The sequence below is a fragment of the Rattus rattus genome, chromosome 13 (genome assembly GCF_011064425.1).
Source record: "Rattus rattus isolate New Zealand chromosome 13, Rrattus_CSIRO_v1, whole genome shotgun sequence".
NCBI classification, from domain to species: domain Eukaryota; kingdom Metazoa; phylum Chordata; class Mammalia; order Rodentia; family Muridae; genus Rattus; species Rattus rattus.
This window is the reverse complement of record NC_046166.1, coordinates 61999631-62013322: the sequence shown is the minus strand read 5'-3', so window position 1 is coordinate 62013322 and position 13692 is coordinate 61999631. Positions and strand designations below refer to the sequence as shown.

Below are 13692 nucleotides of genomic sequence, written 5' to 3'. Positions count from 1 at the left end.
CTGGCGCATGCCTCTTTACAAACGCTTTGTTATAAGTTAGGCTGGCATAAGGAAAGAGATAGTAATGCTAGAATCACCCACAGAAACTTTATCATAATTCACTCCAACTTCAAAACATACTGCTTAGGAAGAAACAAATGGGTACAGATCTGCTGTAGTGACAGAGGAGAAATTTCACAAACATGGAAATAGATAATGGATATATAAGAGTAATGTTGCCAAATTACTCTGTGGGCAGTTATATCTATGCCATGGAGTTTAAAATGGGGTTGAGAAACCTCTCTAGACACTTAGAGCAATAATTTGCTTTGGAAAAGTTTGGCAATCAGCATACAGCTGCTCTGAAAGATTTAGAGTCAACCCCTAGAAAAGTTTACAATGATCAGAATTTACCGTCCTATATTTTTCCCCTGGGACCGATCATCACGGAAAAAGAGAAGCTAAGTTGATAATAATTTATTAGGGCTATGTATCACTTACAATGTATAATAAATTATATAAAAAATACCACAGCATCCTTCTAAAAATTTCTCATATTCATTTCCTAATGCTTGCTACGGTGTCTGTAGGACATTTAATTAGATTATATTTCAGCATTAGCCAGAGAGTTTAAAAAAACATTAGAAAATCGTTCACAGTCCTTCAGATTTGTGAAGGGCCCCATTCTTTCAACTTTGGGCAAACCATTTTGGAATGTGTACAAATCCATAGACGACGACCATGCTGGGCAAAGCATCCAGTTCTTTGACTTTAACACCAGGGGGCGCACTGTCTTAGGCATTGAAATGCAAGCAGTCAATTACTGATCTGTAAAAATCTTGACCCCATAAACAGCACGGAGGTTTAGCCACATTTTAAAACATTCAGGTTAAAAAACAAAAAACCAAAACTTCAGTAAACCATTTACGGTTCATATTCCTTCTCTTTCCTCCCTCTCCTTACCCACTTCGATATTTTTCAAAAAGAAAGAAAACAAAATAACAAACCAAGCAACAAGAACAAAAACCAAGTTAGGTTTGAGTTTAGTTTTAGGGCCTTTCCCAGGACCCTGGGTGCGTGCACTCAGTCCCCACAAATGCCATGTTCTGCAAGTTCTGGTCCGTGCCTCCAGTCTCTCAGGCTGTGTTGCTCCTTTCCTGCTGCAAGAGTTCTCAACACCTGCTGAAGGCACTTTGCTCCCAGTGGGACAGCTCAGGGCTGTAAGGAGTTGGGAGTCTGTGTAGCTGGTGAGGTATGTCCCCTTCCATCCTCGGAGTCCTGTCGGAAGAAGCTCTCAAGCCTTTGTGCGGGACACTGCCCCTGCCAAGACTGGCAGGCTCACTGGGTCTTTAAAGGTTCATTGGTGGATAAGCTCCTTACCCATCCTGCTGTGCTCAGTGTACCTTGATGGAATATTTCCGCAGTTTGAGGAACTGAAGAAGCTTGTCTTTTGTCCTCTTCTTCAGGGCCATGAGGGCTCGAGTTTTCTCCTCCAAATCTTGGTCGATGGCGAAAATGATCTTGGCCCGCTCCTCTGCCTTCTTGTCTCCCGAGTTCCTGAAGAGCCTCTGCAGGGACTCCTGGTCTATGTTTTCAAAGATGTTACCCACAGCTTTCTTGCGAGCAGCTGTGTCGAAGTGGTAGCCGTGGATGGACGGGCTTACTCGAAGAGAAGTGGACATGCTGGTGGCTGGGTGGCTTGGTTTTGCTTTCATCGATGTGGGTCTTTCACAGCTCAGCTTGGGCACTTCCAGGGAAGTCTGTTGTAAAATCAATCCCTGGACTGCTATTTAAAGTGTGAACAGAGCTCCGGACTCAAATTACACTGGTGACGTCACATTGATCCCAGGGAGGAAAAACCACAGAACATTAACAGTTGCGTTGCCAAATATCTGGCTCCGGATGCTGGAATGCATTTCAAAGTTGTGTTTGGAGAAGCTGGCACCGGGGGCTTCCCTCTTTACATCCCTGACGGCCGTTTGCCTTTACAAACCGTCTCTTCCTTCCAGAAGCTGAAACCAGGAGAGAGAAAAGGCTCAAAAATCTTCACCCACAATTGAAACAAAGAGTCCTGCCAAACTCAGCAGAGTTTCGATTCGTACAGAAGTTTTTAAAGTGCGGGCCAGACACTGGCAGCCTAGGTCTGTGTGCCTTTTGCCTGTCCCTCTCGGGGTAACTGTGGCTTGTGGAGCGAGGGCCTGGGAGTCAGAGAAAATACTTTGGAGGACATCGGATTCTAGAGCTAAAGTTTGCTGACAGAATACTGACACGGCTCGGCTGGAAACCACGAGTCGCAAACTGTGTGTGAGTGCAATATGCAATTTCTGCCAGAAAGTGCAATTTAAACAGTAATAGCGGCAGGGGGGAGCTCTTATCTTGTGTGGGTAGTGACAGCAACAGCTCTCCAAAAGCAGGGATCAAAGGTTAATGGAGGTGCTTTGAGTACTCAGTGCCCACAAGGAATGAGCTGACCTTTTGTTTTCAGGGCCACTTTGGAATCACTCAGCATAATTAGAATGATGCCATCTTCATTACACGTTTTAACGTCTTACTTTTGCTATCCACAGATATGTACAGCTATTACATGCTAAGCGGTTACCTTCATCTGATCTAGGGACTCCTCTTTAGGAATCAAACCTTTACTTTCTGGTCCTCCAAGAAACCAGAATGGACTTTTATATTTTTTCATATATAGTCAAGAAAGTCACAGACCTACAACCCCATCTGTCTGAGGCAGGCTAGCAAACTGCAGGACAGACTGAACTACATGGGAATTCCATCTCAAAATTAAATTAAATTAATAAAATAGAAATAAAATCGTTATTTTACCTTAATAAAGTTTATGTCTTACTAGGAGAAAGGAATGAGATATCTTTGCACACAATCTACATATTATTTCAAAGAAATATCCACTGGGATAAATATCCACCAGAGTTATGGGAGCACATAAGGGCAGGGGACTTCTACAAACTGGGATTTGTAGAAGCTAGGGAGGAAGGGTGTCGTCTTTTGGTTAACACTGCTGAGATGAAACACCATGACCAAAGAAATGTAGGGAGGAAAAGGTTTATTTGGCCTACACCTCCACAGCACTGTTCGTCACTGAAGGAAGAGAACACAAGAATTCAAACTGGGCAGGAGCCTGGAGGCAGGAGCTGATGCAGAGGCCATGGAGGGGTGCTGCTTCCTGGCTTGCTCCCTTTGACTTACTCAGCCTGCTTTCTTAGAGAACCCAGGACCATGACTCCAAGGATGGCCCCACCTACAGTGGGCTGGCTGGGCCCTCCCCCATCAATCACCCCTTAAGAAAATGCCCTACAGCTGGATCTTATGGCGACATTTTCCTCAATTAAAGTTCCCTCCATCCAGATAACTCTGGCTTGGGTCAGGTTGACACGAGACTAACCCATGCAGGTATGCTGACCTGTGCAGACCGGACAGGGGGAGGGAAGTGAACTGGAGCGCCATCCCTGCAAGAGTACTGCAGGCTGGAAAAGCAGTAAGAACAGAGGTCTGGTGACCAGCACAGGTGCGAAGAGCTGGGGCCAGTGTGGTTGGGACAGAGTGAACAACGGGGGCATGATGGGAGGAGCCTGGGGTGGGAAGAGAAGGTGGTGGAAGACAGCAGACCAAACTAGGATTCTCAAAAGTAATCCCATCCTGGATTAGCTGATTCCATATGGGGTGACTGGCTTCTGGAAATACTGGAGCAGAGGAACGTGATGGTTTTGTTTATGATTTTTTTTAAATGAGCTGTCACTTCTTAGCCAAGAGGGAGGAACAAGAAGATCATCTAGGAGACCTCCAGGTCGCTAGACAAAAAAAAAGAAAGAAAAAAAATGCTAGAATTCATTGGACCTACCATGAAGGGAGAGCTAAGAGGACTGCAGGGCCAGAGGTGGAGAATGAGGCACAACTCAAGCTGTGGTGACTTCCTCTGCAAGCGCCTGTGAAGAGACCCTTCTTTCAGAAGCACGCTCCAGCCTCCCCACCGGGAGGAGGAAACCCTACACTCTGATGTCCCTGGCTGTGGACTCACTCCCACAACTTATCTTTGTGCCTGTCTGGTTTTCCAGCCAATGAGGAAGGGTCGTTGCTGCTATGGAAACGATGATCTATTGAGGCGTGGTGAGGAGAAATTTATATAACTCAGTTATTATCACTCACCAAAACTGCTCCAGCCTTCTCGTGCTAAGCGCTTGTGTGAGCTGATTGGTATACACGCCTGACTTTCTATTATGCCCTATTTATTGATGGCTCCCAAATGATACTCAGCCTAGACCTATCCTCTGAAGGATAATATATCTTAGTATGACTATATAAGAAATATGGCACACACATATATCGTGTTAAAAAGATGAAACTTTGTCTAACTCCCAGCATGGGTAGATTGCTAGTGTAGTTCCAACTCTCAACAGAGAGTTTGCTATGAATGGCCATGAATAGAGAATGCAGCTGATCAGAGTGCAGGGGTTAAGTAACTGTCGAGCTCTCGTCCCTATTGGAGACATCTTTTTTTTTTTTTAGCCTTTGTTCCCATTGGATATTTTTATCCCCTTTCCTGGTTTTCCATCCATAAACCACCTATCCTATCCCCCTCCCCCTGCTTAAAGTTGTTAAGGTGTTCCCCCACCTACCCATTCCTGCCTCCCCACCCTGCTGACATTCTCCTACATTGGGGGTGGGGAGGTCCAGCCTTGGCAGGATCAATACCAGCTTTTCTTCTCACTGATGCCCAACAAGGCCATGAGTCTGTTCATGTGTACTCTTTGGATGGTGGTTTAGTCCCTGGGAGCTCTGGTTGGTTGTTCTTATGGGGCTGAAAACCCCTTCAGCTCCTTCAAATCTTTCTCTAACTCCTCCAAGGGGAATTCTGTTCTCAGTTTAATGATTGGCTGTGAGCATTCGCCTCTCTATTTGTCATGCTCTGACAGAGCATCTCAGGAGACACCTCTTGGCATCCCCAATAGTGACTGGGTTTGGTGGCTGGATGTATATGGGCTGGATCCCCAGGTGGGGCAGTCTCTGAATGGACTTTCCTTCAGTCTCTGCTCCACACTTTGTCTCCGTATTTCCTTATAGGAGACATCTTTATCCTACCTCCTCCCCCACAGGGTTCAGGAAACATTGCAGAAGAGGGAGCAGAAAGATTCTAAGAACCAAAGGTTACAGGGAGTGAGTGTCTGTGAAAGTCTCCTCTGGACATATCAGGTCCACTGCACTGGGGAACTCACAGTGACTTCACAAGACCAGCACAAGAACAAGCAAGCCAAACTTCCAATAGATGTCGAAGCCAGACCTCCCCAGCTCAGCTGTCACCCCCATCCCGGGCCACCCAGGAGACATAGATAGCTTGGGGAAGGAGCAGGTAAGTCAGGAGACCTTCGACAGGAGATGGTGAAACCCCAGCTGTTCTTCCAGCAGTGAGGGGTCCAGTGCGCTTGTGAGCATCTATGGTATTGGCTGAGATCACCACCATCCAGTGCCTGTTTCCAACCTCTTTGTAGGCATGCATGCTTTCTGCAGATTCACTTCCTCCCAAGCTGAGCCTGTTCGACTCTGTCCTCTCACCAAAGCTGAGACTAAGTCTTTCTCCTGCATTCTCGATCCCGGCAATGCTCTCCCATTCTCTACCCGGCACCTATGACATTGTTCTTGGGGTCACCCCAGTAACTTTTTATTAAATGTATTTGTTTTTATTTTTATGGGCATTGACATTTTGCCTGCACATCTCTGTGAGGATATCAGATTCCCTGGAGCTGGAGTTACAAATAGTTGTGAGCTGCCATGTGGTTGGTGGAATTGAACCCAGGACCTCTGGAAGAGCAGTCGGTGGCCTTAACCACTGAGCCATCTCTCCAGCCTCTGGATTCTTTGACAATTTTGTACATAGATATACCATAGTTTGGTCATTTTTGCCCTTCTGTTCCCTCTTACGCCCATTTCCCTGAATGCTTTATTCTTCCCATTAAGTCCTCTCTTCCCTGTGTCTTGTATTTTGCTTTCTGGTGTTTTATTTTCTCATGACTCCTTGAGTTTATTTAGTGTCACATACACGAATATGAACGTCGTTTTGTTGTTGTTTGTTTGCTTGCTTGTTTACCGAAGCACGCACAATTTACCAGTGATTCCACCACTGAAGAATATTACTTTCTCTCTCACCCCAGCAACCATTAACTGGCAGTTGCTCCCCAGGGAAGGGTGGGGCCTTCACGATCCTCTCCTCTCTCCATGATGCAATGTTACCTGGCTTAATCTCCTGCAGGCGAGCGCAGCTACTGTGAGTTCATGAATACAATCACCCAGCCACGTCCAGAAGACAGCACCTGACAGTACTACTCAGCCCCATTCTCTGGCCCCTGTGCCTTTTCTCCCTCCTCGTCTGTGATGTTCCCTGAGCCATGTAGAGACCGAAGCCCATGCTCCTCTTAGAGGGGGGCACACAACCGTCCACATTCTCAGCACCTCGTCCAGCCGTGACTCTCTGCCTTAACCGTCTCCCGTTGCAAGCAGAAGCTTCTCTAAGGAGAGCCGACTCTGTCTCTAGCAGCACTAACCTATGAGCATAAATATAAGTGTTTAGAAGGCAGTTTGACGCCATATCCATTTAGCAAAACAGCAGCAGGTTTCTGCCTAGAGCCGATGGCATCCACGGTCATTGGCATGTTCACACAACATGCATGAATCCCTTCCTGGGATAGTGCCCCAGATGCAATAAGGAGGTGGTTGGTTACACCCATAGCACTCATGCACAGTAACAGGGCTGTTCTGAGCTGCTGTGGTACCTGATTGCTCGTGTGACATCACGTCATCCGATGAGAGTCTACAGACGCGAGCTGGGAATCTTGAGGTGTAGAGATTCGTCCTATTACAGGAGGTGGTCCACTGAACGACAAGTCTTTTATAAAAGAGAGGCGGAAGATCAGAAGTTACGGACACTGACTTCAAAATAGCAGGAAGAGTCACAAACGAAGGAATACGGGTTTTCCAGTTCACTGGTTCCCTATCAGGCAACCCAGAAGGACTGTGTCCCCGAAGGTTGGCTTGAGACTTCAGGCTTCCTAGTAACGACTTTGTATTCTTTTATGGGGGAGAAATCTGGGGTGATCTGTTATTTGCAGCAGTCAGAATCAAACACACTCTTCAAGCCCTTTAGTTATGAAGACATGAACTCAGAACTCCTTGACTCTGAAGCCTATGAACCCTATGCCAGAGTATTCCAGAGCTCTGTCTTTGTGAATTCTATTTTATTTTTTTTTAAATATATACCATGCAGCAGCACCCATGAAGTACTGCCTAAAAGTGTTCTCATGGATTTGAGACAGGACGGAATTTCAAAACGGTTTAGGTGACAAGCCTGTCCTCCGGAAAACAATGTCAGTTTCTGTTGCCCAGAAATGTGACTCAAAGCCGGTTGACGCACTTTGCCAAGGGAAACTCCACTGTTGGGAAGCCCTTTGCACCTGCGCTGCCTCTCCCCGCCCCTGCTCCTTGTGTAAACTATTCTCAGCTACTGAGGTGGAAGACAGGGTTGAAAAGCTGCTCAAGAGGACTCCCAGGGTTGTACCTGGACGCCTGACAGTTCTTAAGCCCTGCAATAAAGACGAGAAATGATGGGGAAACTCTGTGTGGCCAGACTAATTCCTTCTGGACATTAATTTTCTAGTATTTGCTTGTTGTGTGAAGGGATTAAATGTTCGCCACCAACAAACGTGCATGATTAGTTTTGGGCTCAAATGAAGGGATTTAGAAAACACAGGGAAAGAAGCACTTACTAAGTCGGTATACCTGTTTTTTTTTTCCGTGTATGCCATCCCTCCAGAAAGCACAGAAGATAGGCAGGTGACACTGGCCCTTGACTGCTCCACAGGGAAGCAACAAACTCAGAGACACTGAACAAGTGGTGAACCCCCAACTTGTTTACAGACACTGTTTTAATCTCCAAACTCCCTTCTGAAAACATTTTCTGACCCTTCCCCTGGATTACTTACCTCTCCTGTAGGGAAAACCACAGCAAGCAGGAGGGCTGTGGTGTAGAGGCAAATCATTGGAATCTGAACTTTAAACCTCAGCTGCTTAGCCACAAGCATTCCGGCCTTGACAAGAAGCACACGGAGTCGCTCCGATACAAAGTCTCTTCACATACAAATAGGATTCCCATTTGCACAGGAAAGCATGGAATGTTCCAGAAGTTGAAGAAGAATGTTCCCAGGGTCTTGGAGCCTGTTAAATGACAGAACCAACTGTGGACCTGTCACTTCCTCTCAGCAAATTCTGCATTTTGCCTGCCATGACTCGGCTTCTTGACTGTGTCCCCATTCATGTATCTCCTACAGTTTGACATTTCTACCCAACTCCCTTGCACTTACCCTTCCACTCATTCGGTGGTTTATAGATCCACTCGCTGTAGTTGCTGAAGAGCCACTATGCACTCGGTGATATACCATGTGCTTTAGGAGCACACTGGGGGGAAACGGGTACTGCCCTTCTTTTTTTGCAGATCATGAAAAATGTTGAACAAACAGGTGAGCGTGTAACAGGGGAGAAGTGCGGCAGAGTGAGAAGCACGGTGGAAAGGTTTGTTCAAACTGGTCAAGCTTTCTAGACACGATGCCACACACCTTTAATACCAGCACTTAGGGAGCAGAGGCAGCCTTGTCTACATGGAAAGCTCCTGACCACTCAGGGCTACGAAGAGAGACCCTCTCTTAAACAACACCGAAAAGCAGGTTAGCGGAGCCGTGCATTGCTTGTAAACTGACTTGCTGTAGATGTAGGATCTAGCCAGAAGAGTCTCCGCAGGAGCTGGAAAGAAAGCAATGGTCCTGGGGTCAACATGAGCTGAAGCAGGGAAGGACATAGGGGACAAGATGCCCTGAAAATAGAAAGCAAAGAGGAGAGGAGAGAAAACTAAGGCTGGTGGCTAGCAGGGCTCAGATGCTACAGGGAGATGGAGGTTATGCTAAGACTCTGTAGCCTCATTGTGAGCATCCAACAGATGCTTTTAAATTCAAGCCTGCAGAAGGAGTGGCTCAAGCTTTTACATTTTATCTTTTAAAAAAACTGCTTTGACTACTGGACTATCCAAATCAACTGAAGAGAGCAATTGTGTCTTCAGGGAGTCATCAGCTCCTTTTAAAGGTATTTGGGGAATAAACTCAAGGATACTCGCACATCGATTGGGTGGTAAAGCTAGGGCCGGCTCTTAGGCAGGTTGGTAGCACCATAAGACAAAGGAGTTGGGAGTTGGCAGAACCTGGGAGGAAGCCAAGTCTGGTAATGCATACGGTATACCAAAGGCCTGTGCACAACCAGAACGTGAGCTGGGCTACAGAACAAGGCTCAGGGGAGAGCCCCTAAGATTCCCACTCTTTCTTCCTCCAATAACAGTAGTCAAGAATTCAGTCCTGTCACAGCTGTCTGTACCCCATTCACATGTAAACCCAGGACCCAGAGTATTGCCCGGTTCACAGACATTTTATGTTGTTTTGAATTATTTTTATTTAAGAAAAATCTTTAAAATGTTTAGCAATTGAGATTTAGTCAGAGAGAGCTGGGCAGGTAGCATACGGGGGCTTTTTATCCGGAGTTCAATCTGTTCCAAGTTTTTATACTTAAAAAACGATGATTCTTCTTAGCAACCGGTCTGAGGGTTTTACTGTATTCCACGTCCTTATATGAAACCCATTCCAGATTTCTTTTTTTCCCCCCTGAGTATAGTTGTGGCTAATCCTTTTTGAAAGTTAGCAAAGATTTTTTTTTTCCAGGATGATTTGTTAATCACGCTCTCAGTCTTCAATTATCATACCCTTACAACAAAGGGTAGTAGTTTTATTTAGAAAATTTCAGCCTGACATTTAGTTTGCATCTGAGAAAGGAAATAATAAATTTCACCTAAGACCCAAATGCATTTATAAACCCTTTCAGTGGAACTGTGGGAAAAAAAAATCCCCAACTTTATTGGAAAGAATTACAGCACAAGACTTTTTTTTTTCTTTTTTACAAAATGTCTCCTCCTTTTGAACGATGCTTTTGCATGTGAAATGAAACAGCTGTCTTTGGTTAAACCATCAGTCTATATTTGAACTGTTTCCTCAAATAGAAACGGAAGATAAACTGTTCCTTTTTAAAATTTTAATTAGCTGTCCAGATTCAAATACTGAGCCCCGGTGTTTATAGCGACTTCAGAAAGAAAACACTTGTGAACATAAACCAGCTTGTTTTCCAAAGGAAGTGAGCATGAGATATTTGTTACATCTATAGCAGCACGTGTGTTTCTGTAATCTGTGACCACAGCTGAAATAAGTCTTTATGAGCAATCTCCTCCCACCCACTAGAGCGCCCACCCACTCCAGGTGCACATCTGGCTATGGGATGCTATGCTAGTTCCACCATTCTGAAAGTGAAGGTTAGAGAAATAAGGATCTCTCGTGCGTGCCTCAGAGTCTGATGAGTACAGATGGTACCCGCAACCATGCATAAAGACCTCCTTACTGTACTTTATTTTCCTAAGTGGGGTGCCACATCTGGCCTCGTGTCAGAGCAGACGAACATACCTGACTTCCTATTCCTTCCTTCCTTCCTTCCTTTCTTCCTTCCTTCCTTCCTTCCTTCCTTTCTTCCTTTCTTGCTTTCTTTCTTTCCCTTCTTTCCTTTCTTTCCTTCTTCCTTCCTTCTTTCTCACCTTCCTTCTTTCTTTCTTCATTCTCTTTCTCTTTCTCTTTCCTCAATTCCTCCCTTCCTTCCTTTCTTGCTTTCTTTCTTTCCCTTCTTTCCTTCTTCCTTCCTTCTTTCTCACATTCCTTCCTTCTTTTTTTCTTCATTCTCTTTCTCTTTTTCTTTCCTCAAATCCTCCCTTCCTTCCTTTCTTCCTTTCTTCTCTCCTTCAATCTCCTTTCTTCTGTCTTTTTTTCTTTCTTCCCTTCTCTTTCTTCCTTCTTTCTTTTTCTTTCTTGTTTTTGTTTTTTTGAGACAGGGTTTCCTGTATGACCTGGGCTGTCCTGGAATTCACTTTGTGGAGCAGGCTGGCCTTGAACAGACAGATGCACCCATGTCTGCCTCCTAAGTGCTGGCCTTAGCCCGGCCTTTGAAACTACAAAGTGCTTTGTGGGTGGAACTACCCTCAGCAGGGACAATGCTTCTCACTTTGGATGTTTGGAAAGATGTTTGCAGCAGAAACCATGGGGCCACGTATTCGGTGCCGGCAGATAAAAAGGGGCCATATGAAACCTCAAGAAAGGAACATTTAAAAACAAAATAACCCTGCAGCTTAATTCACAATCTTTTTGACACGTATAGATGGAAATTTGAGATGACTTTTCCGAAAGTGCGCTAAAATTACGTGTGCTTCCCTGCAGTTTTTAAACGCTGGTGAAAGATACAAGTACGCACCACTATTTAAGAGCGCCGACTTTTCTTTAGAGGCAAAGTGGCTGAAATTGGACCGAAGTTCAGAGAACTAGGCAGGAACCAAACAAGAGTGGAAATGGCCGTTCTCCCCACCTGTTGACTGCTCCTGTCTATTACTAGTTTTGATTGGTTTTGAGACAGGGCGTCATCACTGTGCAGGTCGGCCCGAAACTCACAAAATTCAGAATCCCCCCACCATGCCCAATCCTGCTCCATGCTATCTACTATGGCAGCCTCACACTGTCACACCCAGCTTCTCCTCTCTGAGTGTCTGAGTTAAAGCTTTTTAGATGTTAGATAAAGAGATGCTATGGATGGAGTTACTGCTGTAATAAAAGTCTAGGGTAGAGAGGCATAAAACAAGCAGAGGACACCACTAGGTGCTGGCCATGCACAAGCTCCATTTAGACCAGACTACTCACGTCCTGCTGGGCTCAGAAGCTGACCTGGCCCTGAAGATGGTTCTTACATTATCGTGTCCTTTTAAGTTCTATGTTTGCTTGTTCCGCTACTTTGTAATTAGGACAAGGGTGAGAGGTTCAACTCATCTAAGAAACTAACTCAAACATTTTTTTTCTAATGCCGACCACACACCTGATTTCCACCTACAATTGTTTTAAAGATAAATAATTAGTCAGGTAAATAAAAGATAGGTGAGGCATGGGCTAACCCTTCCCACCACCCCTGGGCACCGTACTCATGAGGGAGCTGCCTAAGAGTGATGGGGCAGGGCCAGCTAGGGAGTCTTCTCCCAGAAGGCCTTGCAGCTCTTGAGGTACATCAGCTAGAAGTCAGTCATTGCCATAAGAGGGATCACAGGAAGACACATTTTAACTTGCCAAACAGGGGAGGGGTGAGAACGACAAGACTCAAAATGCAGGGGCTGATGCATGCCAGGCAAATTTGGGCTACCCTGCAAGAGCCCTGCCTTGTTGAACACAGTCTAAGTGAAAGAACACAGTCTGACTGAGAGCATTCAGGAGTGGCTAGTCAGCATGCTGTAAACATGGATTCTTTGTTGGCATAGGTAGTGTTTATCTTACATTATTCTTTTCACACCAGAGCCTGTATCATCAAGTTATACACAGATTTAAAGTATCACATTTTCCTATTACATATAAGAAAATACATACATGTGTAATATACATATAGTTGAAGAACATGGGAACTGAAACACTAATTTTAAAAAGAAGCTTTTCAACGGTGTGTTGTGTTGTTTCCTATTCTTATTCTTTCTTTCTTTCTATCTATCTATCTATCTATCTATCTATTCTCTCTCTTTTATAAAAGACAGGTTGTAAGTCAGAATGATGACACTCTGTCTAATGGGCCACAGCTCAAAGTCTGAAAAGCTACTGGACCACTTGTAAGGACATCAATGACATAAAAAGAGAAGAACCTTGGAGTGGCAGAAACTCTTACTCTGGGGCCATCATTACAATGACTTAAGATTACTCAGAAAGTCCCCTCAACTAGAGTGCAGACTTGCCTAAGTGCATCAGGCCATGTGATCATGTGTTTTCTCCTTCCCCTGTCCCATTGTCCAGTCTCCAAAACTTACTTTCCACACATCTCCCATGGACTCTGATTTCTTCTAAAGAAACGACCTCTGGGTCACGACGCTCTTTCTTTCCCAGTCACGGGATAACATGACAGTAGCTGCAAGACCAGAGCAGGGGGAGGAGACAGTCACTGAGAGAAATGGCGGTCCTGTTGGCCAAGGATGGAGACTCAGGGAAGCCCTGACAGACAAAGTATATCAGACACATGCCCGGGACACACAACAGCCACCTCTCTTGGAAGCATTGAGGAGAAAATATGTTAATTTATTGGTTTGGTTTTTTTGTTTTTTTTTTTTTTTGATTCATGAGTCTGAGAATTAAACCTCCAAGCAAGTTCTGTGATGGCTGCCAAGTGTAAGCATTTCCCTCTACAGACAAACTTGAGTTAAGACAGCTTAAAGCATAGTTGGTGATCCTGGAAGAGACCTGAATGTGTCTTTGATGTGTTGGTGAGTTCAGAGTCACAGGGAGATGAGAGCAAGTTGGGGTGCCTCATGGGTCCTTCTCCAAGTGGAGGAAGTACAACACACTCTCTGACTTCTATTTGTTTTGAAAAACGAGCACCATTTATCAGTAGCCTGCCCTTTAGAGCGCACTGACCTTCAATTCTTTCAATATTCCTTTCCTTTTTAAATGGTCTTTCCATCCATTCCTGTTGCTTTTGCCTTTTCCCTCCCAAGTTATAATATACTACACATGTTCTCAAATCTTGTTAAATGTCATGTCTGGTTTATTGCATTCT

At 45.0% G+C, this 13692-nt stretch overlaps 1 protein-coding gene across 1 annotated transcript; it reads right to left on the bottom strand.

Moving 5' to 3' along the window:
• Positions 1-441: 441 nt before the first annotated feature.
• On the bottom strand, positions 442-1762 carry Tcim (transcriptional and immune response regulator). Its single transcript, XM_032919274.1, has one exon. The coding sequence runs from the start codon at positions 1692-1694 to the stop codon at positions 1374-1376; it is 321 nt and encodes a 106-aa protein (XP_032775165.1). The 5' UTR covers positions 1695-1762; the 3' UTR covers positions 442-1373.
• Positions 1763-13692: the final 11930 nt, after the last annotated feature.